Below are 26,038 nucleotides of genomic sequence, written 5' to 3'. Positions count from 1 at the left end.
CAGGCTCACTATTGGCCGACGCTGGTCATGTGTGTGATGTGTGTGATGCTGGCCAATAGTGAGCCTCCGTTCACATCACACGCATCACACACATGACCGTCGGCCAATAGTGAGCCTACGTTCACATCACACACATGACCAGTGTCGGCCAATAGTGAGCCTGTGTGTGACGTACAGAAGCGCTGCATTTGGGTGAACTAATAACCCTTTAACCTTCATCCTTCCCTCGCACTTTGTGACACATCTTTCCCTCGCGGGTCAAAATGCCACAAAGCCCTATAATTATAATGTTAATTTTTTAACACACTTTTTTTTGGAGATTTTGTGTTATTTTTTTATTTACCTTTAAATTATTAGATTTGATCAATAAATAAGAAATAAATAGTAATTAAAGCACATTCTTTCAACTTAGATTCAAAATAACTCACAATTTCATGCAATAACCCTTTTACAGTAAATTTTTAGAACATAACAATTCTTAAGGTAAATGAAAATTAGCAGTTTGCTTCAATAGTCTGTAGTAATTTACGGAATTACAGTAATGAGAGAAAAAAGGTAAACTAAAAGTACACACTGTAATTCGAACGAATAACTGAGGGGCTAATCCTGCCTCTCTCCAGCATCAGGCCACAGGTGTTCAGCCGTTCAGCTGAGAGTGCAGTCAGCAGTGTGTGTGTGTGTGTGTGTGTGGGGGTGTGGGGGGGGGGGGGGGGGGGGGACAATACATTTTTTAGTAACAGGGAAGGGACCAGAGGGAAGGATGATTAAACAATCAATGTAATTGTTAGAAGCCAAACCAAAAACACAAGATTGCAGATTGTTTTGGCTCAGATAGCAGAACTGTTCGGGGTTGGTTTGATATGAAATGAATAGCTATTATAGACTACTTGTATTTTTAGTGCAAGAATGATGCAAAATCAATAGCAGATGTCTCTTTAAAGATGATTAATCCTCCAAAAATGAAAATGAAACAGCAAGTGTGGTAAAAGCAGCATTGATTGCATTACAATGTGTGCAGCTGTGAAGCAGTCAGTGTGTGTGTGTGTGTGTGTGTGTGTGTGTGTGTGTGTGTCTCCATCTGAGCTCAGTCTCTGCTGAACACTGAGGAGAAGAAGCTGTCTGTCGGGAACCCATGGCAAGACACATAACCCATGGGAGTAATAATAAATGGTGAGGTTTGATACGTCTTTGTTAAGGGCAAATATTTGGACGTTGACGTCGCGAAGATGGTGCGTGAAGTTCATGGAAACCTCGAAGGGCTTGTTCTGCTGGCGCTGGCCGGGCTCGGGCTCTTCATGCATGAAGTCACGGCTTTGCCTGCCTGGAGATTTGAGGTATGTCATTAGTTTTTTATCAGGACGAATAATATTTCAGCGTAACTTCTTTTTCCCTTGCATAACTCTAGACGCGCGTCAAAGCGGCGTCACGCGCGTGATGTGATATCCATTGACACGTTTGAGTTATACAACTAGAAGTCGTTCACACACAGACTGGATGGCGGAATGGGACAGAACGCAACGCAGGGGATCTGAGACGCGGTGAACTACTGTTAACTTGACGCGTCGTCTTTAAAACGCAACGCTCATGACATGAGACGCGACGCAATGACCAGCGACGTGTCAGGCGCATACAAACAGATGAGAGGATTATTATCACTGACCGAACTTTTGCTTTAATGACATTTCATTTGTCCTCCATTACAGTGTCCTTGTTACATACATATACTTACCATAGTAATAACTGTAAATTATGCATAATTACATGCAACTAACCCTAAACCAGATCCTAATCCTACCCTAACCCTATAGTCAGTACATGTAGTTAATTAATATTACTCAGTACTGAATAAATAGCCTATAGTATATTTACACTGTAACAATGACACCTTAAAATAAAGTGTAACCAACACTTTTAGAATATAAAAAATCTAGTGTTGTTCTCTATTTTCTTTCAAGATATAGGCTACAATAATCAGCATGAAAGGGAAGTTTTACTAGTCTTTTCTCCTGTATTGTGTCGCGCTTACCGAACAAGAACAAATGTGGGCGGGGCTTGATTTTGTCTGTGGGGAGTTGATTGGATGGTTTTGGTTTGCTATTGGCTGATCTCATGTGAGTGACAGGTTGCCCCGCCCACATCATCAGAGAAGAGATGCTGGAAAGAAGGGGAAGTTATTCTTCACAATGGCAGGTCGCTTGGAGGCACATGTAGGAAATATGGCCACTCTGAACACATGAATGCCATGAGAGTAATTAGACTAAACATTTTTCAAAATGTTTAGACCTTGTAATGCTTAATCAAAATGTCACTGGATCTTCCAGCGAAGCGGTGACGTATACAGGATTCTCCAATCATTCAGTGCTCGTAAGCCCCGCCCCTCAAGCGCACGTTCATTTGCATAATAGTTTGAGTGCCACACCCTTCATCTCAACATTCAATCAACAACTGATGCACAGAACCAAGCCCCGCCCTGCATTTGCATGTATATTACAAGGTTTCCATGTCACCCCGACTTTAAAGTGTAATTTTAGGCATTTGGTATGTTATTAAATATTAAAAGACAGGGCAGAAAGCTGATTTCAGTAGATCTAAATAGCTCAGACATGATGCAAGAGCAATCCCTTATAGATGTCACTGACCTCATGCACTTGGCACTTCTTAAACGTTTGTGCAATATTGATTGTAGAAGGAAGGTATGCTTGCAGTCACATAATCTATCTTTCTTCCATCCTGAAATAATATTTGGATTGGCAAGGGTATTATGAATTAGCTTCTGTCAGGACGGTTTACTCACCTGTGTGCTATTGACCCCTCGGCTGTCTCTGGGATTTTAACCCTTGCATTTCTTGCTGTCCAAGGATTTACATCCTGACTGGTTTATGGGAGTTTAAACTGCGACTTGTGTGTTTGTGTGACTGTTTGCTTTTGGATTATTACTACACTGCCTTAATAAATCTGTATCCCATGCACATATCAGACCTTTCAATTTCACAGTGTGATGATCTGCGGCTGGAGTGCCCGCTTGAGCCTCTGGGGGGCACTCCTTCCTAGTTTATTATTTCCATTATGTTTTACACTGAACTGATTATGGTTGATTTTATGCAGCTGTGGTTTATTATCTTGTTTAGCGCACCTGTCTTAAGCCTGAGTTATCCCTGTGTCCATTGCGAAGTCTTGTTTTGCCCTGCAGACATTTCCAAGTATCCCTGGTTTTCTCTCTGTGTGCTTTTCTATTTAATAAAGTTACTGCGAATGGATCCGCACGACTCTGCCTCTTCGTTACAGAAGACTTCGCCACAACAGGATCCAGCAGCCTTGTGTGCCTCCCAGTCAGCCAATGCAGATCTGAGCGCTGTACAGCAGGTTCAACTGAATCAACTCACCTCGTCGTTGGAGAGGTTGGCTAAGATGGTTCGCGGTCTTCATTTCTCCACACCGGGACCATCGCGCACTTAACCCGTCTCCACTGTAGTCAGCCCTGAACCGATCCGGGTTCCACGTCAAGCTCGCCCAGTGAAGTACGACACGGATACTGGAGCTGAGATCATGTGTTTACGTCAAGAGGGTCGTTCGATTGAGTGGTATGTCGAGGAGTTTGTTGAACTCGCACGTTTCACGAGAATGACCACCGTATGTTTAAAGATCTTTTTCCGCGGAGGGTTGTCCGAACCGCTTCGTTCAAGGATGCCCTACCCTGAACCTGACTGCACTTTGACCCAATATATTGACCTGGCCCTTTCCATGAGCGGTTCGCCTTTTACTGTGGATTTTTTGGAACTTTTGCTTCACAAGGGACCCGACGATTCGCCACTTTACAAGGTACCCACTGAATCCACGCATCAATTGTCTCCCGGTGAACCAGCGCATCACACGTGCTCCGCCGAGTTTGCGCTACATGAAAGCCCAGTTGAACCAGCGCTTCGTAAAGGGTCCGCCGTATCCACGCAACATGTGAATCCCGACGTTCTAACACTTCACGTAAGCTCCGTTATATTCCTGCCTCAAGAGTTTTCTACTGAGTCTGAGCGCGTGCCAGCCGAGTCAAGTGAGTCAAGTGCCGCCGAGTCAAGTGAGTCAAGTGAGTCAAGTCCCGAGTCAAGTGAACCGAATCCCGAGTCAAGTGAACCGAATCCCGAGTCAAGTGAACCGAGTCCCGAGTCGAGCGTGCCAAGCGCCGAGTCAAGTGCATCTTCCAGTGAGTCAAGTGCATCTTCCAGTGAGTCAAGTGCATCTTCCAGTGAGTCAAGTGCATCTTCCAGTGAGTCAAGTGCATCTTCCAGTGAGTCAAGTGCATCTTCCAGTGAGTCAAGTGCATCTTCCAGTGAGTCAAGTGCATCTTCCAGTGAGTCAAGTGCATCTTCCAGTGAGTCAAGTGCATCTTCCAGTGAGTCAAGTGCATCTTCCAGTGAGTCAAGTGCATCTTCCAGTGAGTCAAGTGCATCTTCCAGTGAGTCAAGTGCATCTTCCAGTGAGTCAAGTGCATCTTCCAGTGAGTCAAGTGCATCTTCCAGTGAGTCAAGTGCATCTTCCAGTGAGTCAAGTGCATCTTCCAGTGAGTCAAGTGCATCTTCCAGTGAGTCAGGTGCATCTTCCAGTGAGTCAGGTGCATCTTCCAGTGAGTCAGGTGCATCTTCCAGTGAGTCAGGTGCATCGTCCAGTGAGTCAGGTGCATCGTCCAGTGAGTCAGGTGCATCGTCCAGTGCATCGAGTGCCGAATCAAGTGCATCGAGTGAATCAAGCCCTGTGACGCTCCGCTGCAGGAGGAGGAGGAGGACTCGTTCGGCTCGCCAGGCTCCGGTGAACGTACCCAGACTCCTCGCCCTGCCGGCCCCGCCTCTGCGCCTCGCCCTGCCGGCCCCGCCTCTGCGCCTCGCCCTGCCGGCCCTGTCTCTCAAGCTCCATGAGACTGTCCCAGTGCTTCACGTCAGCCACGACAAGCCAGAGTTTCACGACAGCCCTGACGATCTTGTTCTTCACGAACATACAGTCCCAGAGCCCTTGTCAGTCCCAGAGCCCTTGTCAGTCCCAGAGCCCTTGTCAGTCCCTGAGCCCTTGTCAGTCCCAGAACCGGTTCTTGTTCCAGCCCATGTCCCCGTAGGTTCCTCCAAGTATTTTTTGGTGGGGGGCAGTAGGCTCCACGAGGGGACCATGAATGTCGTGCGGCTATGGTCTCCCGAGGGGTCTTCTCTGCCATGGCGGCCCGAGAGGTCTTCACACCCAGGGAAGCCTGAGGGGGCTCCGCCCTGGCCTTCGTCTCGTCCTGCTCCGCCCTGGCCTTCGTCTCATCCTGCTCCGCCCTGGTCACCGGCCGAGTCTGGTCCGCCCAAGCTCTGCGGCCCAGGCCCGCCTGGGCTACTTCCTGGTCCCGTTCCCCTGCACGGGCCTGGCCCTCCATCCCAGCCCCCGTTGACCTCCCCCCCCCCCGGAGCTCTTAGGAGCATCTGGAAGCCGCTCCTTTGAGGGGGGGCTATGTGATGATCTGCGGCTGGAGTGCCCGCTTGAGCCTCTGGGGGGCACTCCTTCCTAGTTTATTATTTCCATTATGTTTTACACTGAACTGATTATGGTTGATTTTATGCACCTGTGGTTTATTATCTTGTTTAGCGCACCTGTCTTAAGCCTGAGTTATCCCTGTGTCCATTGCGAAGTCTTGTTTTGCCCTGCAGACATTTCCAAGTATCCCTGGTTTTCTCTCTGTGTGCTTTTCTATTTAATAAAGTTACTGCGAATGGATCCGCACGACTCTGCCTCTTCGTTACACACAGAAGACGTTTCTGGATCTAGCTCTCATAGTTTCTGGATATTGAGAAGGCGTATGATTCTTGGTGGAAGGAGGGATTGATGATTACAATTTTTGACTTGGGAGTTAGAAGACAAAGAACAATGCAAGTAAAGGTTGGTAGTGTTAGTTCAAAGACTGTGGACATGAATGGAACCCCACAGGGAAGTGTAATTAGTCCAGTTTTATTTAATATAATGATTAACCCTCTGGAGTTCTTCGTTTTCCAGTCACACTCAAGACCTTCGCGGTCAAAAGTGACCGGACCCGTGAAATCAATTTTTTTTTTAATTAATGCTGTATTTCAGGTTAAAGTGGATCCTTGGCCTATAGATAACATTTTTTTTAAATCACATTGGAGCCATCTGGTGGATGTAGTGAGCATAATTATCATGCAATATCATATTTTAACCACTAGATGGATTTACAGCCTCTGTAAAAAGGCTTGTGAATTCTAGTTGTTTTTGCACATATTTGCCTATTTTTTTCAGGTTGTGGATTTTAATTTATAATAAGTGATTCTCAAAGACTATTTTTGTCAAGTTTTTTGTTTGTTTGGTTGTTTTATTTTATTTTTAAAAAATAAAATAAAAATTATATTCTTTTCGCATAGACATGAAAATCACTATCCAAACTTAAATGGTTGTAATTCAAGAATGCTTTGGAATATAGACCTATGGTTGGTCTTGTTTTAAAGAAGACATTTGCCAGATTATTGTAGATGTGAAAGAAATTATGAAAGTGAAACAGAAAAAAAGTTATGAAAGTTTGAGTTAATAAAAATGAACAATGTAAAATTTTTATTATTTATATTTTATATAAAATATATATATTATAAAATATATTTTACTCTAAAACTGCAAGAAAATGAAAGCCAAAAATCTTAAGAAGTTGTGTTCCAAATTTTAGGTTGATATCTCAAAAAATAAGCTTTCAGTCAAGATTTTATTTTGGCGCATACCAAACTTTTTCACTAGATGCATGGAACGCCAAGCTTCCTTACTGACCATATAAGGGCGCCTCCATTTTCATATATGTTTTGAGTGATCTGAACCATGTATTTCCATAATTTTCATACAATTTATGAAGTAGACATCCTATTCAGAAGTAGTATGGGTGGTTTGACAGTATTTGATTTGAATTCAACCTCTAATAAACACATCAAAAGAGCACATATGTGCTGCAATAGGCCTGGAGGTTACTAGGGAAGAATTCCATCGTTTGATCTTACACTGTGTGTGTGTGTGTGTGTGTGCGTGTGTTCAAGAGAGAGAGGCATAGTGTGTGACCTTTGCATTTTGGACCCAATGTCTCCCCTTTATTTGATTCATTGATTTGATTTCACATATTCTCACATTTCTCTGTTACAGTTTCACCAGTCTCATATTTCCCTATGTGTGTGTGTCTGTGTGTGTGTGTGTGTGTGTGTGAGCATGTCTATTTTGCAACCTTGATGGCTTACAGTCTCATGCTTTCATATCTGTGTGCTTTTTATTCCTTACATTGATGAATAATTGCTTTTATTTCACACATTTCCCAAAATTAGCTTTTGCAATGACACACGTTCATTTGTGTGTGCGTGTGTTTTTGTGTGTATAAGTGTGTGTGTGTGTGAGTGTATTTGTCTGTTTTGCACTCTTGATGTTTTAGAGATTCACCCCTTCACTGTGTTATGCTTTTTTTCTGCATCGTGGCTGATTTGTAGATTGTATGCACAAAAAAACCTCTGTATTTTCATATTTTTGCCATTTTCCCATTCATATCCTATGGCCGGTCATTTTTGACCGAAGGCCATGAGTGTGACTATTTTTTTTACGACCACTTAGACTTTTCAAATCATGTCCCCAATTTTTTTGTGTGTTCATATACCAAGTACCATAAAAGTCACCAAGTTTCGTACCATTCCAATGAAGCTACGATTTTTAACATTTTTTTATTTAAAAAATTCCGGTAGGAAACGACCGAAGAAAACACCAGAGGGTTAATGATATATTTGGTAAAGTAGAGAGAGGATTCAGGTTATCCTTATTTGCAGATGACGGGGCCATTTGGAAACGAGGGCGTAATGTAGAGTTTGTTTTAAAACAGATTCAAAGAGTGTTAGTATCTAGAGGAATGGGGGAATACATGGGGCTTCAAAACCTCTGCTTCTAAGACTAAATATGTGGTATTTGGTTCTAAAAGAAAGTTACCTAATCTAGGGCTATATATGTATGGGTCTCCATTGGAGAAGGTAAAGGTTTTTAAATTTTTGGGTGTTTGGTTTGAAGAGCGTATGACTTGGGCTGTGCGTGTAGGTAAAATTGTGTTGAAGTGTGAAAACGTTTTGAATGTAATGAGAAGTCCGGCTGGGTGAGTGGGGGCTAATAGGGAGACGATGCTGCTAATTCTTCAGGCCATGCTCAGATCTGCTCTAGATTATGAGTACTTTGTGTATGGATCTGCTTCCGAAACTGTTCTGGCCAGGTTGGATGGGGTGCAGGCAAGGGCTTCGAGGCTTTGCTGTGGGGCCTTCAGAACTTCCCCAGTCCCTGCCTTGCTCATTGAAATGCCCTTATGGTTAAGACGCATTAAGTCAGGGTTACAGTACTGGGTAAAACTTAGTGGATGTAATCATACCGGGTGTCAGTTGCCTATGCCCTATTGGGTGCTGCCTGAAATGAATATTGAGCTTGGTTTTCTTCAGGAAAAAGATAAGTGGGAGGTGGCACCAAAAATAGAGGAATATCTTAATTCAATTAGTGAGAGTACTATGATTGTTTTTACCAATGGATCTAGAGTTCCAGTTAATGGGAGAGCTGGATTTGGGGTATATGTGGAGCAGCTTGTGTTGGAAATTGGTCGGCGTATTTCTAATGGAAACTCTCTAGTAAAACCTAGAGAAGTCATTATCTGCTCTGATTCTGCAGCTGCTCTAGAAATTTTAAAAGTAGGAACATCTAAAGCTCGTCTTGACATTGTAAATGACACCTTGAATGTGTTTTTTAGAACTAGGTTTGCTTGCAGTTGCAACATCCGGTTTTGCTGGGTTCCCCGGCACGCTGGGGTGAGGGGGAGTGAGCGGGTGGATAACATTGCAAAGGAGAGCTTAGGAAGAGAAGTAGATGTTCATGTATTATTAGAGAGAGTAGAACTGAGAGAAAGAATTAAATGCTTAATAAAAGAATGGAAGAAAGGGTGGGACAAGGAAATTAGGGGTAGACACTACTTTTCTATACAACCTGAAGTTAGGAAAAGACGTTCATGTAACATTTTGACCCGAAGGGACTCAGTTAAGAAGTGTCGATTGACGTTGGGGCACTGTGGGTTAAATTATTCTTTGTGCATTGTAGGAAAGCGTGTTTCTGGCTTGTGTGAATGTGGGAGTCTTGAGACATTAGGGCATCTTCTCCTGGATTGCAGAAAGTATAGGGCAGAAAGAAATATATTTTTTATTAAACTGTCAGGACTTAAGGAGTTAAGGCTTTTTCTGTTTTATCTTTGTTTGGACACAGTGAAGAGCATAAACTGATCTCCAAGGCAGTTCTTCGGTTCTTGCATGACACAGGACTGTATGTAAGAATTTAGTTCAAACTTTGACCTGTGGAGGGCAGTAATACGCTCATTAGCGTCTATACTGCTGGAATCTGGCCCAGTTCTGGCCCACATCTCCCACAATTGTCTGGCATACAAATCCGGGCCTCATCTGTTCTGGCAGCGACAAAAGTTACATGGGCCACATCTGGGCAACACACAGCAAGCCACAACAGACACTACAACCGGCTTGCTGTGTGTGGGCCAGATGTGGCCCATGTAACTTTTGTCGCTGCCTGAACTGAGCCATATGTGCCATAGTTGGCCCAGATGAGGCCCGGATATGTATGCTATCTGGCAGAGGACCTTGTTATTTAGCCAATGAAATCCACAGCAGTAGCTAACTAGGGTTGCAAAATTCTGGGAATTTTTAAAGATTGAAACTTTCCATGGGAATTAATGGGAATTTAAGGGAATAAACAGGAATAAAGTGGGAATTTGAGGGTTGGCTCTTCATAGGGAAATTAAATATAGTTGAGGAAAGTATATTTTAGCATAATCTTGACTTAAACAAACAGATGCCATTAAAATACACTTGAATATCCATGCCATTCCTCAATCACATGCACATAGAACACTGCTTACTGCATGGCTATTGAGACCACACCCCCTACTGGCACTGTGCATGCCTCCATCACATGTACAGAAGCCCAAAGCACAAGACTATTGAAGGCACACATTTGAGCCTGTGGACTAAACAAAGTGAAGTAAGTTTTGATAATATTATGGGGAAATATATTTATTAAATGTTTAAATTGCAAATATCACATACAAATGCATTCATTTAGTAGCAATGCTGATAAGTTAGATGCTAAATAAGCTAGCATAACTTTATTTACCACATAAGGCAGATGCTAGCTACCTCATGTGGCTGTTTTTCTCTGCCTCCTGCAATATGTTTTCAAGATCATTCCAGTTGTTTAGCAAGCCTTACTATTATGTATCTGTTCATGCCATTGCATTAGTATTCTTACTAGGGTTGGGCCGACAGACATCACGATGTTTAGCCGACATCGCGATGCCCCCCCCCCCCCCCCCCATGGTTTCCATGGTGACGCGTCATGCTTGGCACGTGATTCACCACAGCCAAACTTGTTCTGTTCTACTTACAAATAAATCTGTTGAAAACATTTTGCATGGATGTTTTCTTATGACTTCTGTTTATATTTATGCTTGGTTATAAAATGATCGATTACATTACAATGAATTCCCAGTTAGTTCCCCTAAATTCCCATTAATTCCCATTATTCCCATGGAAACTTTCTAATATGGAATATTTTCAAAATTCCCCAGCTTAACTTCCCATGGAAATTTACCGGAAATTTTCCGACTTCAAAGTCCGCTCGGTCTAATGTTAACCTAGATAATTGTGTGCTATTATTTAGCACATATTCAAGTATGAATGGTGTTACAGCATTTGTGTGGAGAGTGTGTTTACTGCATGACATACAGGCGCCGGTTTATCGCTGCATTTAACTTAAAATACTACATTTTTGCTCATACAGATAAGAGTAATGCAAACCGTAAAAGGTCTACTTTTATTTCTGTAAACTCACAATAACAACAAAACCTTGTGCTTTTGTAAAGTAACGAAAACTATCAGGATGCACGTCACAAAAATGATCCGAAACTCAGCGTATACTTGCCTCACAGACATGAGAAATATATCTAGCCTATAGAAAGTTTGAAATGTTCTCAGATTGTGTAATGCGTATGAAACGTGCATATAGGCGTGTCCACAACTGCGGAGAGGACGAGTCAGCATTGTGATTTAATCTCTGCAGCCGAACACACAGAAAACATTATCAATAAATTAATAAAATGTTTTGAGTCTCACATTCATAATCATTATGTTTGCCGGTGCGCTGTGCCTTTATGTGTGCGTTTGAGCGCTGATTATGTATTCTGTAGGCAATTAAAGGCTCATTATTATGATTTATGGCTTATTAATATAAACGCGCAATTAGTCGACTAATGGCTTAAATGAACGACTACTAGTCGACTAGAAAAATCTTTAGTCGAGGGCAGGGTTTGACTACTGATCTCTCTAATGAGCGCCAGCAATTCAAGAAATGATTATTAAGTTTGGTAGCATTGACCTGACTGGTCTGCAAATGTCTTAAACGTTTAAACCAGTGGACAATCAAATCTGTCAATCATATTCAACGACTTTGTCTGAACCAGTAAGCAGCAAGTAAACAAGATGAGGATGAAAAATCCAGATTAAACCAGCATGGATTCCATATTTTCAAACAGGATATACAACTACAATCACATCCAATCCATGTCGTTAGACACCGGAACAGAGACAGGATCAATCTTCCTGCTGGATGGAAAGGCCTGTGTGTAGAAGCTTTATCCAAGTGTCCTGGGGAATAGTTTGGCTGCTTTCCTCTTCATATTTCTGCTACTCTAGAAGAATCATAGCGTTTTTTTCTTTGTAGCTCCACACCGCATAGCAATACATGACAAGACACTGTGACCTACATTTCAAAATCTCCAGCTCATTCCCAGATACACAGCGCACTAGAATCAGGGTTCAAGGGGCTATTATGGGAACCCGGCAGGACAACAGAAGCGTGATGTAATACACAAGAGAGTGACATCTCTGCAGACAGACTCAACAAAGCTTTATAATCCCTCTCGGTTCATGGCTTTACTCATGCCTCTTTCTGACGTCATGCTCCTTTCATGACCAAAAAAAAACGAGTTTCTTCAAAGCTATCTTTCTAGAGAGCGAATGATCAAACACTTTCTAAAACTGATGTTCAAGTCTTTCATACTCAGTAGAGAACCAACTACTCTTTCCTACTCTTATTGCCTCTGACAGATTTCTTAAAGCTCCTGATAAACTTCAAGCGAAAATCGAAGAACGAACTGGTGGACGTCATTCTGGACAAAATCAGGCCAAAACTAAGTTCATTTCGGTATGTGTTCTCTGAATGTTTCTTTAGATAGTCCTGTGACGTTCTGCTTATAGTTGGACTAACTCAAGACAGAGCCGTCTGGAGTCTCGAACTCCTTTACGTCGCCAGACCGAGCGAAGCCGAAGACGTTTAGTGTTATTAACCGGGACGCCAAGCTGATCGCCACAAAACATTGCCATTTGGGAGTTCCACTCTGTCAACTTACTGTATGTTGGATCCAAAATACCATTTTCCATTTTAATTTATTTTCCACTGGACAGAAATGTCCTGATTGCCAAGAGTGCGTCTTAGAAGCCGTGTCATGTGACCTAACGTCAGTCCGGGAATGTCCTCTCTGCCATGCCGGACCAGAATAGTCTCCATCTCCACTAGTCTTGACTTTATCAGCGTTTTCAAGTGGAGTCTGCAAGCCTTTTCACTTTTAAAACACTCAGACACTATCAACACGTGACCCTTCTCCAGAAGATTGAGATGGAAAAGTCAGCAAAGGACATTACAGCCGTATAGGACATCATGCAGTTAGAAGACCGTACGCTCTCTGTGTGAAACTAAACTGAGCCAAGATTCATGCAAACACTGTGGATTTCTAACCCAGGGACTGTCTGGCGTGTGTGTGTGTGTGTGTGTTTCAGACACTAGTTTAGGGTCCGATTACCAGTGAAGTGAAGCTTTGGACAGCGTTGTGAAACCCACAGAGCACGCTCAACATTAACTTCAGAGTTCAAATTCAGGCCAAATACCTTCTGGAATTACAATATAAAAATCAGGCTGTTTTTATGGCTAGTAAGAGGCATGTTTTAATTTTTCTTCATTTAGACTAGGCATCTTCCAGCCAATTCATTACAGTGCACATTCTTATGAAATCAAAACAAATTTTTTGTGGCTATTAGCTTTGAGGCCTTCAATATAATTGACAATCTTTTAGCGCACAGTCTCGTTTTCCTGCCAAACTGACTAATATTATTGACCTTGCATGCATGAGTTTATGCATATTTTAGTCCAATACAATCCTCTCGACAGTTAAATTGACCCGTCCACTGGATTATAGCATTTGGTCACTATTTTCATCGTGCAAGGAAAGTTGCTGTAATTCAATCACTGCTGATTTGACATATATTGATGAAAGTGTCTTTATTGCTTTCAATGGTGGTTTTGCAAAAGGACGCTGTGATAGGCTCCGCCCCCTACTTCCTGTGAAGGACATCGACACAGGAAACAACTTCACGGGGTCGTTAAAGTGACAGTAATTGCTTTTTGTTGTTGATGATAGCATGATTTTGTCGCCTACTTAGTTGATACTTTGAGATAATAAACTCCTAGAATAAATGTTGTACAACTGTAGCTCAAATCTGAATCCAAAAGTTTATTTTACACATCAAATTTTGTGTATTTCAGTTGTAGTAGTGTTATAAGAACATTGTAGTTACTCTCTCTCTTTTAAATTAGCTGAATCTTCCTTGATTACACATTCAAATACTGTAGTAATGCTATAATTTCACTTTTATACCCATATGTATATCTACCATCTACCATGTATATATATCTTCCCTACCATCAAGTGTTGACAGCTCTGCATCTGATTTTAATAATTGTTTTGTTTAAATAGACTGGATGTCAAAAGTTTAGAATTATTAATATTTTAAATGTTTCTAAAAGAGTCTCTTCTGCTCACCAATGCTGCATTTATTTGCTAAAAAAATCAAGTAAAAATTGTGAAATATTATTAAAAATTAAAACAGCTGTTTTCTATGTGAATGTATTGTTAAATTTAATTTATTTATGTGATTCAAAGCTGAATTTTCAGCATCATTACTCCAGCCTTCCACAAAAATTGGAAGCCGCACACATGTGTTCAACACTGATAATAATCATAAATGTTTCTTGAGCATCAGATCCTCATATTAGAGTGATTTGTGAAGGATCATGTGACACTGAAGACTGGAGTAAATTCAGCTTTATCACAGGAATAAATTACACTTTACTGTGTATTCACATAGAAAACAGATGATTTACATTAGAATCATATTTACTGTATTTTCTTTAAATAAACACAGCCTTGCTGAGACTTCTTTCAGAAACATTAAAAAGTCTTAATTATTCCACAGTGTAGATAAAATGACTAAATTAAAAAGGTCATTCTGTTGTGTTTATGTGATTAATAAATGTTTCATATTACAACAGACATCTAATATAAGCTCAATAGCAGATCAGATCAGTTTGATGTTGTTAATATTTTCCACTTGTGAAAATGTTGCGCTACACTAAAAACAATTGTAATTCTGTAATTATTGAGCAGCATCACACCAATGCTTTAGTCCTGAAAAGAGCGTGCAGTAATCCTCTTACATCAGATAAAAAGAGAAATCTGACTTAACAACTGAACCGAACTTTCCTCTGACTGCGCTTATTCACTCCCGACTAATCAGCACAAGATGTGTTTCTGGCTTAACAAAGCATTTATTAGAGCAAATCGCCTCACACGTGGAGTTATCACTCTTTCAGGAGCAGACGTGGCACAGACAGACCTTCATGGAAAATCCTGCTCACACATCAATCTAATCTAATCTGAGATTTCTTTGTCCAAGGAAGAAGCTCTCATGTCTGGTGTTTTAATCATTGGAATTCATAAAGACGCCCGCTCCCATGTGCTTCACCTTTCCAGAAACAAACGCTACACGCTCACTCCAGAGAAGCTAAAGTGGGACAAGTTCAAGCTGACCTACAAGTAAGACTCGTCTTCTGTTTCATAACCAATTTACATTTTTACAATGTTTTCCCAAGTCCAGAAAAGCATCAGGACTGCAACTACGAATCAACTAACTCTCATTAGAGTTTAGCAGACTGATAAATTAGGCTTAGCTTTAGTAGAATAAGTTGACATGTACAGGTGAAACTCCTGCAAAAGTTCATTTATTTCAGTAATTCAACTTAAAAGGTGTATATTATATAGACTCATTACATGCAAAGTGAGATATTTCAAGCCTTTATTTGTTATAATTGTGATGATTATGGCTTACAGATATGAAAACCTTTTCACAATATTCTAATTTTGAATTTGGGGTTTTCATATCTCTAAGCCATAATCATCAAAATTATAATAAATAAAGGCTTGAAATATCTCACTTCGCATGTAATGAGTCTATATAATATATTAGTTTCACCTTTTAAGTTGAATTACTGAAATAAATGAACTTTTGCACCATATTCACATTTTTCGAGTTTCACCTGTAGTTGCAAAGTTACTCATAGTCAGTAGAATGTCTAAAGTGGACTATAGAAATGTAACCAATCGATGTATATTTGGCTAACTTTGCTTAGCGTATCACGGTCCTGTTTGTGCAGACTGCTGTCGTTCCCCAGGAATCTTCTGAACGCCAGTGACACGAGGAGAGGCGTATCCAAAGCGTTCTCCATGTGGAGTGACGTCTCGCCCTTCAGTTTCCGGGAAGTCCCTTCCGATCAAGAGGCGGACATCCAGATCGGTACATCACACACACTCATACGCTCGGCTGTTGCGTTCGGTCATTTTAGACCAAAACATTGAACGTTTTGTTTTTTTAGAATATTTTATTTAATCGGAATGGTACGAAATTTGGTAAAGGTTTTGGCACTTGCTGTACACACACACACACACACCACACACACACACACACGCACACGCGCACGCGCACGCGCACGCGCACGCGCACGCGCACACGCACACGCACACGCACACGCACACACACACGCACACACACACACACACACACACACACACACACACACACACACACACACACACAAATCATGGTCATGATTCGAAAAGGTAAAATGGCCCTAAAAAAATATAGTCACACTTGTATAGTTCGCAGTCAAAAATGTCAAACGAATGTGATGCGAATTAAACTTCTCACTTATTTTTAGTTATTAGTTATAGTGAGTTATTTTTCACTTAATAATAATGATAATAAATCTGCCAAGTGTCTCCTTTACTGTAAAAAGAGACCAAACTTAAGTCTGTTGCTCCAAAGCATTCAAAATGTACAAGTTTTCAGGTCTATGCTCAAAAAGTAATTAACAAATGGATCATAACTATTCCATAAATGTAACTTTGTACCATCAAATTCCCTATAAATAGTTATTTAATAAAAAACATTATCAAACTAAAATATAGTACATTAATTTCATTGAAATAAAAAATATGCTCATTAGCACCACAGGGTTAAAGTTACACATAATGATCCGCGTTTGCCAATAAAATATAATAAGACCAACACCAGATTAATCCTAGCCAGAATGAGTCTGCTCAATAGGGCTGTGATTATGAGGCGTGTCTTAACCGAACCAGGAAAAAAAAAAACTCTGCACTCAATTGGATAGACCTACAACCAATCAGAGCAGCGTATAGTTGCTTAGCATAGTTGTCAACAGAACTCAACTGCACGCACGCTGGAAGAAGTAGTAAAATAACGAGTGTTGCTTCTTTTACTTGGTCCTCCATGAGTGCGACCAAAGGAGAAACCACAGCGACCACAGGGCTTTCAGTGCGCCCCATCTTCTTAGCGACCATCGGAGCCAGCTGATAAATTAAACTTTTGCTGAATCCCGTAGGAAGGACGGCAAACACATCTTTCCGATCGACAAATGCCTTGATTTCAGTTCTCTGTTCGTCTTTTAAAATGAATGCGCTGTTGAGCGGGATCTCTACATCTCAGTTCTCCAGCTTCATCTCTGAGGGAAACCAGTTCAACACAAGCGCTCTTTGATAACGTGATGATTACGCAACTGCAGATCATCTGTCCATCATCGTATAAAGCCCGCCCTGGCAATTTGATTGGCCCGACGATTTCTGAACCGATCATAATTACTCCTCAATGGATCGAGTCCAGACCGAACTTCCCGACCAAAAAATGTTGTGGGCGGGGTTCGGGCTGGCATCCAGGCTAGATTAATCCTCTATTACATAATCATCATGAATAACGATCAGCATTTGTGATGTGGTTAAACTGAGAACAAACGTTTTCCACTGGGGCTAACTCTGAGATGCATTATTCATGGCAGCTCAAACACATCTGCAATATCTGCTCTGCTCTGATGCGTATGGAATGGGATCTTTGGATCACATCGGTTGGTTGTCTGTCTGCAGGTTTCTACTCCGTAAACCACACCGACTGCCTGCAGTCCTACCTACACCACTGCTTCGACGGCATCACCGGGGAACTGGCCCACGCCTTCTTCCCTCAGACCGGAGAGATCCACTTCGATGATGACGAGTACTGGATTCTGGGAAACATGCGCTTCAGCTGGAACAAAGGCAGGTGTTGTTTTTACACACTAATACGTGTGCGATAGTTTCGTCCTTCCGTCCACACTGAGACTGTAGACGTAGCCTAAGTGTGAACTAAGAAAATTAGAATCTGATTATTTACTTCCCTGGAGAAAGAGTTCAGAAATGGTTGCTTCCTGGGTGTTATGATGTTCATTGTGCCAAAAGAAATGAGATGGTCCTCACTGCGGAACATGAAATCCACGGGGAGGAGTCGGATCCAGATCCGACTCCTCCCACCTTACATACACCTAAACCTACCCAACTCCGCCCCCTGATCCCTAAACCCACCCCTAATCCCTAAACCCAACCCTAATCCTACCCATCTCCACCCCTTGGATCTTGATCCGACTCCTCCCCGTGGATCTCATGTACTGCATTGAGGTGCTACTGAAAGAAATAGAGATATCATTAAATTGACCAAACAAAACATATCAAAACCCCTACTTAACCTGCAAGTGCCTTGTTTTCAGTTTGAAATAATAAAAGCTAAGAAGCAAAATTTCCCAGTTGAATTCTCCAGTTATTAATTTCTTTAGCCTCTGAAACAGGGTTGAGTTGAAGCATTTTGTCGATCATAAAGCCACAGTTGTATAATCAACACCAAGTATGTTTTGGTTGGCTTTTAGTATTTTAGGAAATGTGTCAAATCGTGCCTGGCGAGAATATTTTGATATGATTTTCTACTGGAAAAATAAGACCTGAATTCTGAATTTCTAGAAGGCAAGTAATAAAGCGTCTCAGCTGGCAAACTTTTACACGCGCATGACAGGCGTTTGTTCATGTTCATGGGAAGGAAAAAAGGCGATTTGAACGTGTTTCTGTGTGTGATTGTCGTTGTATCCAGGAGTGTGGCTGACAGATCTAGTTCACGTGGCGGCCCATGAGATCGGTCATGTACTGGGATTGATGCATTCCCAGAATACCAAAGCTCTAATGCACCTCAATGCCACACTGACGGGCCGCAAACTAATTACTCAAGATGAGGTCTGGGGCTTACATCGACTCTATGGTATTTTACACATAAGCTCAAATAAACATTCAAAATATGTCAAATCTGTATTACTTATTACCTTTCTACAATTACCTGACACCTTTAATTTGCTGTTGTTCTGTCCATGCCACTGCAGGGTGTTTGGATCGATTATTTATCTGTCCTTCTTGGGCAAGGAAGGGTTATTGTGACAGCAAGAGGAGGCTCATGCAGAAACACTGTCCGTCCAGCTGTGACTTCTGTTACGGTAAGAGGCCTGTTACTTAGACCAGGGATCACCTAAAAAATTAATTGTGTATAGAAAAACCACGAGACACATTAGATCTAAACTACATAAAGTTTGGTCCTCATCGGAGCTTATTCCGGCCACTTAGACAGAAAGAGACCATCTCAAATACACGTACTGCAAATAACCACAGTTCGTTTGGCTTTTGCATGTCTTTTAGAGGCACGTTTATTTGAAATATATTACACCACAGGTGTCAGAAGATGTATTCAAAGAAAGGTGCAGAAGTCTCTGCAAACTATTCCACCGAAAACAGAAAATGCACTGAACGTGGGCCTAAACTTGTAATGCTAGGCAATGAGATCGATTTTTTTAACAAACAAGTTAGTAAAGAAAGAGTGGTGCTGGAACAAGTTTGTGTGACAGATGTTCTAGGTAGGAATCAAACCTTGGACTTCCAGATTGCGTGGTGCTTAAAGATTCAAGGGTACTCATCATTCCCAGAAATGGCTGACAAACAAAGTACGTTCAAGAGAAAACAAGTGAAAGCAATCATCATGATTTGCAGCTAAATCCTAAGAACTTAGAGATGTCTACTGGCTGAGAGGGTCCGTTTAGCCAGGAGCCCCTCCCATAAGAACAGTTCCTGACGTTCCTGGAGCTATCCCAGATGTTTCCACCAAACTTACCCGGAACAATTTGTCCCAGGAACTTTTTCCCCCAGACCTGTTGCTGTCTGCGTTTCCACCGCGGTCTACAGTGCCGTGAAGACTAGGCTAATTAGTCCGGTGACGCAGGACCGCGCGCTACTTTACATTTCATCCTCTGAATTTAAGCTTAATTAAGCCTGAACCTCGTCGTCGGTTCATCTGTCGTATTTTTTTTAACTCCATTGTTGATTCGAATAGTAAACAACTGTTACTTCACGCACCGCAACAGACGGTGGTTGAAATAAAATGCTGCGTGGAGTCAACCAATCAAAATGCGGCATGAACTCAATCAATCTGCATGTTCTGCGCCCACGTCCCGCCCCTGAAAGTTCCTGAACTTTGAAAAAGTACTACCTCACAAACAGAGACTTTCTGAGGGGGAAATATTTACCCGGAACTACATTTAGACCCTGATTCCTGTACCGAGTACCACCCCAAAATCTCTAGTTCCTAGGGAAAGTTCCTGTGGTGGAAACACGGCTATAGTGTCTGCCCAGATCCGGCCCACATCTGGTGCGCGTGGAATCATGTACCAGATGTGGGCTAACACTATGTTGCTGTCTGGGATGGAGAGGGTAGTGGTGTTGGAAGTCGCTGATAAGACATGGATCCAGAATATCCTGAGCCAGCACCCAAAAGCTTTCCCAATCCACCAGATACTGGGCATTTTCACAGACCAGTCGGACGTCCAGCAGCCAGTGAAGAGTGTATGCTGGTTGACTGCCGATGATGTGTGGCACAGTGAGGAGCTACAGTAGTGACTGAAGAGAGAGAACAACAGACATCAGACTTTTAGTGTGAGATGTGAAAGGGGACAGCAAGAGCCAGAAAGTGTCACAGTTAGACAAGGACTCAAAAGCGAAAGCTGGTTACAGAGATTTATTGAATAGCAGATAAATGATCAAATAGGCTGTCTGCCGGTCACCGGCCGTTTAGGTGGACGCAGAACAGGAGAATGAAACTCAAAAGGACTAGGCTGCAACCAGGCGGGGTGAAAGGCACAGGTAGTAGCCGTCAGAAAGTGCGCACTGGAAACAGGTGGTACCTCTCGTCTGATACACACACAGGACGGAACAGGACAAGATTAAGAAGAGGTAAATCACAACGATGAGGCGTCTGTAACAGGCATGAATGAACAAACAATAAACCAACAAAGAGGCGAGAAGATCTAAATAGAAAGAAGATCAGGGCAAAGGGGGAACAGGTGTGAGATGATGAGCGAGGGCCCGAACGCTGATTGAGATAGCGAACAGCTCGGCGAGAGCGCACGTGCAGAAGAGGGAGAAGGAAAACAAGCTGAGGAATCAAACTTGACCCCTGACAGTAAGAAACAGGGTTAATCTTTCGGTGGATCTTGAAGGGACCAATGAAACGCGGGGCCAGTTTCTGAAACTCAATAGGAAGAGGGAGATGCCTTGCTGAGAACCAAACCTTCTGGCCAGGACAGAGTAGCGGTCCAGATCTGCGGTGCTGATTAGACTTTTTCTGTTGCTGTTCAATTGGGCTGCCCAAGCCCTCCTTCAGGAACCCAAACTAGCACAAGGGGACACACTTAAAGAGGAATGGTATAAGGTGTTAGCGAACTCTTCCCTAATCAGATGTGAGCTCTAAGAAGAGTGGTTGTTACAGACCAAGCATCTTAGGGTCTTCTCCTGGTTAACCCTCCCTGTTTGATCATTAGATTGAGGGTGAAAAACGAAGACAGGCTGATGGATACTCCAATGATACAACTAAAAGCCCTGCAAAACAGGAAAGTGCCCTGGGAGATGCTGTGAAAGCTGTGTCACCATTCTTTAAATACCAAATTCACTGCCGAGAGCTCCTGATTTCTGATATCAAAGCTCCTTTCAGGGTGAGGTCTGAGGCATCTACATCCTCAATGAAGAGCAACTCGTATGGGTATTGTACTCAATCCCTGCTTTAGCTGAATAAATGCCTGGCCAGCCCTCACAGTTCACAGGATCTGCTTAGAGGGATTCTCAGTTAGAAGTGGTTCTGCAGTAAAGGGGTTCTGCTAGTTTCAAATGAATCATCTGTAAAAATGGGCAAAACCTAGGAAGCGTTGGGCTTGTTTGCAGGGTTTTGTCCCATGCATTGACCAGCTTAAATGGCATTACCTAGGGGCGATGAAGGCAGTCTTGTGAATGCACAAGGTATTCTGGAGATACAGTTTGGTGAAGATGGTTGCACTCTGAAGAAGTTCAAAAGCAGTAGTCATTAATAGTATTGGATATCGATTCTTTATCTTGAACCAATTGGTCCTCTTCATCCCTCTGGTAATTGATGTTGAGTGGGAGACACCCATCCTGGTTTCCTACAAAGAAGATGCCACGCCAGCTGGTTAAGGAATGAAGGAACCCACTGTTAAGGGCCTGTACTCTCCATTCCAGTTCTCTCTGGAGCAGAAAATGAACAAAGCTTTACTCGTGAACAGGTTCCAAGCAACTTAATGGCTCAGCCACAGAGTCTAGGGCAGACCTTCCTGCAGACTTCAGGTCCAACCCTTATCTCACACATCTTCCTGTTATTTCTGGTTCAGGTGTGTCTGATTAGGGTTGGCTATCCCTGGTCTATGGGGTACAAGTTACATTGCACTACATTTAAAGAGGCCAGCAACTCTTGAGAGGCAGGTGGCAACGCAGAAGTCTCAAGTAGTGGTGTGAGATAAACAGGCAATAGTTTGAGGATGGCAGAGTGACAGACAAGAAGTATAACAGTTAGAGCTCCATCTAGTCCAAGATCTAGAGGACCAATCAATCTGTTGATAATGATCAGAGGAAGCTTTGTGGAAGATGTTTGAAAATGATTGGCAAGTGCAGTCCTTAAAGTTACATCTGAATTGACGAAGGCCTTGAGATTATGATGCTCTGTCTCACGGACCTCACCTTTTTAAAGTATACTCCATTAACCGTGAGCACGGATGGATAGGCTCAACGTATGCCCACAATAACTCTGCATGCTTGAATAAGCATTTGAGATCATAAATGGGCATTTTGTGATATTTGATTTCATCATCCTTTTAAGCCTGCCAGAAGATGCAGATTCAAATGTGAAGCCTTTGGTATATTAGATGCATGGAGACTTTGCACCACACATTTTCTGATTCCCCAGCCTACTTAAAACTGTCAGCATTTTTTCACTGCAGCACCACTCCCAATCCTAAGATTTAGTAGATTAATGAATAGATGTTTGGAGTCCACAGTGGAGAGGGAGCGAGGCCACCTTCAACACTGGGAGTGTACAAGAGAACAATTTCACTGCTAGCAGCCATAATTCATTGAGGTTCTGGATGAATAATAAGTACTGATTTCATTTTAACTTTTAAACAGAATTCCCATTTCCCACTGCCCCGCCAACTGCAACCCCCCCACGGACAAAACACAAGTTTGTTGTGGAGGGAAAGAACCTCACCTTCCGCTGTGGTAAGAAGATTGCAGCCAGGAAAGGCAAAATCTAGTGAGTTCTTGTTTTTTCACACACAGATTGTTATTTTAACTCTGACTGGTTTCCATATTCATGCTGTTTCTAAAAAAGCAATTTATTACACTGCCTATAAAAGCATTTGCCCCTTGGTGGTTTTTGTGTTTTATTGGTCTACAATAGTTCTTCTCAGACCTGTCCCGGGGATCCCCCACAATCACATTTTGGACGTCTCCCTAATCAGTCTTGCCGGCTCTACTAATGAGCTAATGAGTTAAATCAGGTGTGTTTGATGAGGTCCACATCCAAAGTGTGCAATGGTGAGGGTCTCCAGGACAGGTGTGAGAAGCACAGTTCTACAACATTGAAGCGGAGGATTTCATGTGGTATTTTTTGACACTGCACAGAAAATATTTCTTCATTATTTAGGACTTTGCTAAATATTTGTTTGCAGTGATATTCACCCCCTTTAAGTCAGTATTTGGAACTGTAGATGCAATTTTTACCCTTGAGTCTGTGGGTCTTTCAAAGCTGTTTTCCCCTGTTATTTTTCCTGCTGAGGCTCAAGTCGGTGTCATGGAGATCATGAGTTCTCAATTGGATTAAGATCTGGGACTGTATTGTAGGAACATCCTAACTGAATCCTATTTTAAATGTATGTGTGCATGCATCTGGAGGAAATGTTTTGTGAAAAGCTGGGCAACTCTGGCCCTCGATAGGTCCACTGTCCAGTCCTGGGTCAAACTCCTGAAGACCTTGATTAGCCTGTTCAGGTGTGTTTGTTTAAGGTTGGAGATAAACTCTGTAGGAAAATGGATCTCCAGGGCCTGACTTGCCAAGCCCTGATTTAAATATATGGCATTATTAGTGAATGAGACCCATTATCTCAGTTTTCACTCCTGGTCCTCGGGACCCATCGCTCTGCAGATTTTATGCATCTCCCGTATTTAACACGCCTGATTCAGATCATAAGCTCATTAGAAAAGTGCTCCATGAAATGAACTGTGTCAGAAAAGACATCTCTAAAGGATATAAGCTGCATTCAGTTTTCTATTGTTTCTGTAATTCAAGGATGGTGCGTGCAACGCCAGGGAATGCAATGCAAATGATTTTGGTGATTACACCAAATGTTGTCAGTTCATATATCACAATAATCTTGTGTTTTGAAAGATTATGTGAAAGGGAACATGAATCCTCTAAATTTGCACAGTTTGGAATCTGGATGTTTTTCAGCAAGAAAATGTGTTTGAATTTTTGAAGCATATTTAAGGTTTGTGTTTGTTACAAACGTCCTAACCTGAAGCATTCTCCCTCACCGACAGCTGGTATAAAGACGGCGAGCTTCTGGAATTCTCTCATCCCGGATACATTTCCCTGAAAGATGACCACATCACAATCGTGGCCAACGCCATCAACGAGGGCACTTACACCTGCGTCGTGAGGAAGAAGAACAGGGTGCTGACCACGTACTCTTGGAGGGTACGAGTGCGCTTCTGAGATAGTTCACTTCAGAATGAAAATGTCCTGATAGTTTACTCTCCTCCACGTCATCCAAGATGTTCACGTCTTTCTTTCTTCGGTGGAAAGGAAATGAAGGTTTTTGAGGAACACACTCCAGGATGTTTCTCCATATAGTGACTTCAATGGGGTCCAACGGGTCGAAGGTCCAGATGTGAGTTTCAGTGCAGCTTCAAAGTCTCGACACGATCCAGCCGAGGAATAAGAGTCTGATCTAGACAAACCAGCCGACATTTATAACAAAACACACATTTATATACTTTATAACCACAAATGCTGGTCTTGCACAAGCTGTGATGCGACACATTACTTGATCACGTTGAAAGGTCAAGCGTGTTCCGGTTAAAAAATGTAGGGAAGGGCGAAAAACTCCTTTTCTCCTCCAAATTCAAAATTGTCTGACATCTTTGTTTTACCTTTTATTTATTTAATTTTTTTGTAAATGGCGTTTGACTCAGTCTTTGCACGTTCACTTTCTAAACACTGGGTCTGTTCTTGTGCCTACGTCACGCTTGACCTTTCAACCTGATTACGTAATGTGTGTCACATCACAGCTCATGCAAGACCAGCATTTGTGGTTAAAAAGTATATAAATGTTTATTTAACTGACCAATTTGGACCTTCGACCCGTTGGACCCCATTGAAGTCACTATATGGAGAAACATCCTGGAATGTTTTCCTCAAAAGCCTTCATTTCTTTTCCGCTGAAGAAAGAAAGACAAACTTTTGGATGACGTGGGAGAGTAAATTATCAGGAAATTTTAATTAATATAAGACACGGATTATAGCCAGAACATGAGCTCGGACCAGCGTCCTCTGACCCTGATCCTGTTGTTCACCACAGGGCAGTGGAGCATCACTCACTCGGGCACATATTCATACCAGTCCATTCACATTGCTAAACGTTTTGATATCAGGGTTTTTACGTGTTGTAAATACATTTCTTATTTTGCCAAATAAAACAATTTATTCTATCAATTTGAAGCCTTTAATTGAGTCAGAAATTGTGGCTGAGTGAAAATACTTCATTGGTGCTCACTTTAAAATTACACCAAACTCATTTTAAAAATGGATATGCATTTCTGAACGTCTTTGTTTCTTCAGTACTGAAGGTCACATGAACAAAACCTGATGATTCACAATATCAGCGTGATTTGAGAGTTCATTTTAAATATGAATTTAGCTGGTTTAAGATTAGCGGTATTAGTGCACAGCTGAACACCACGAGCTCTCTCACTATATTCCACAAGCATTTTCCTTTCATAGACGAAATAATCAACAGTATGAAATATTGGTGGAGATCCAGTTTCTGGTTTCAATTCTGTTGTAATTCAAAGGGGTTCGACTCGGTCCGTTTCGGTCTTTAACGCGTGCAAGATGCCACCCATCAGCATTACAAGCGTTTATTAGCAATCTTGAAGACATGGCAGAGATTTAAAGAGTGGAAAAGCTTGTGGAAAACCAGCGGTCATGAGTGTAGACGTCTCACTCCTGAAACCCTCTACAGCTGGAAACAAACGACTGGAGACATTATATAATGAGGAGCAAGAGGGGATTTAACTCTAGACAAATGACTTGGAGATTTG

At 42.0% G+C, this 26,038-nt stretch overlaps 1 protein-coding gene across 1 annotated transcript; it reads left to right on the top strand.

The window, feature by feature from the left end:
* Positions 1-1,121: 1,121 nt before the first annotated feature.
* mmp23ba (matrix metallopeptidase 23ba) lies at positions 1,122-24,431 on the top strand. Its single transcript, XM_056240451.1, has 8 exons — positions 1,122-1,334; positions 14,865-15,004; positions 15,622-15,761; positions 17,405-17,572; positions 18,432-18,596; positions 18,715-18,825; positions 22,844-22,970; positions 24,257-24,431. The coding sequence occupies exons 1-8, from the start codon at positions 1,227-1,229 to the stop codon at positions 24,429-24,431; spliced, it is 1,134 nt and encodes a 377-aa protein (XP_056096426.1). The 5' UTR covers positions 1,122-1,226.
* The last annotated feature ends 1,607 nt before the right edge of the window (positions 24,432-26,038 follow it).

The sequence above is a fragment of the Rhinichthys klamathensis genome, unplaced genomic scaffold (genome assembly GCF_029890125.1).
Source record: "Rhinichthys klamathensis goyatoka isolate OS25496 unplaced genomic scaffold, OSU_Roscu_1.1 h1tg000599l_1, whole genome shotgun sequence".
NCBI classification, from domain to species: domain Eukaryota; kingdom Metazoa; phylum Chordata; class Actinopteri; order Cypriniformes; family Leuciscidae; genus Rhinichthys; species Rhinichthys klamathensis.
Note: the sequence above shows the minus strand (reverse complement) of the source record. Positions and strands in the feature narration are given on the sequence as shown.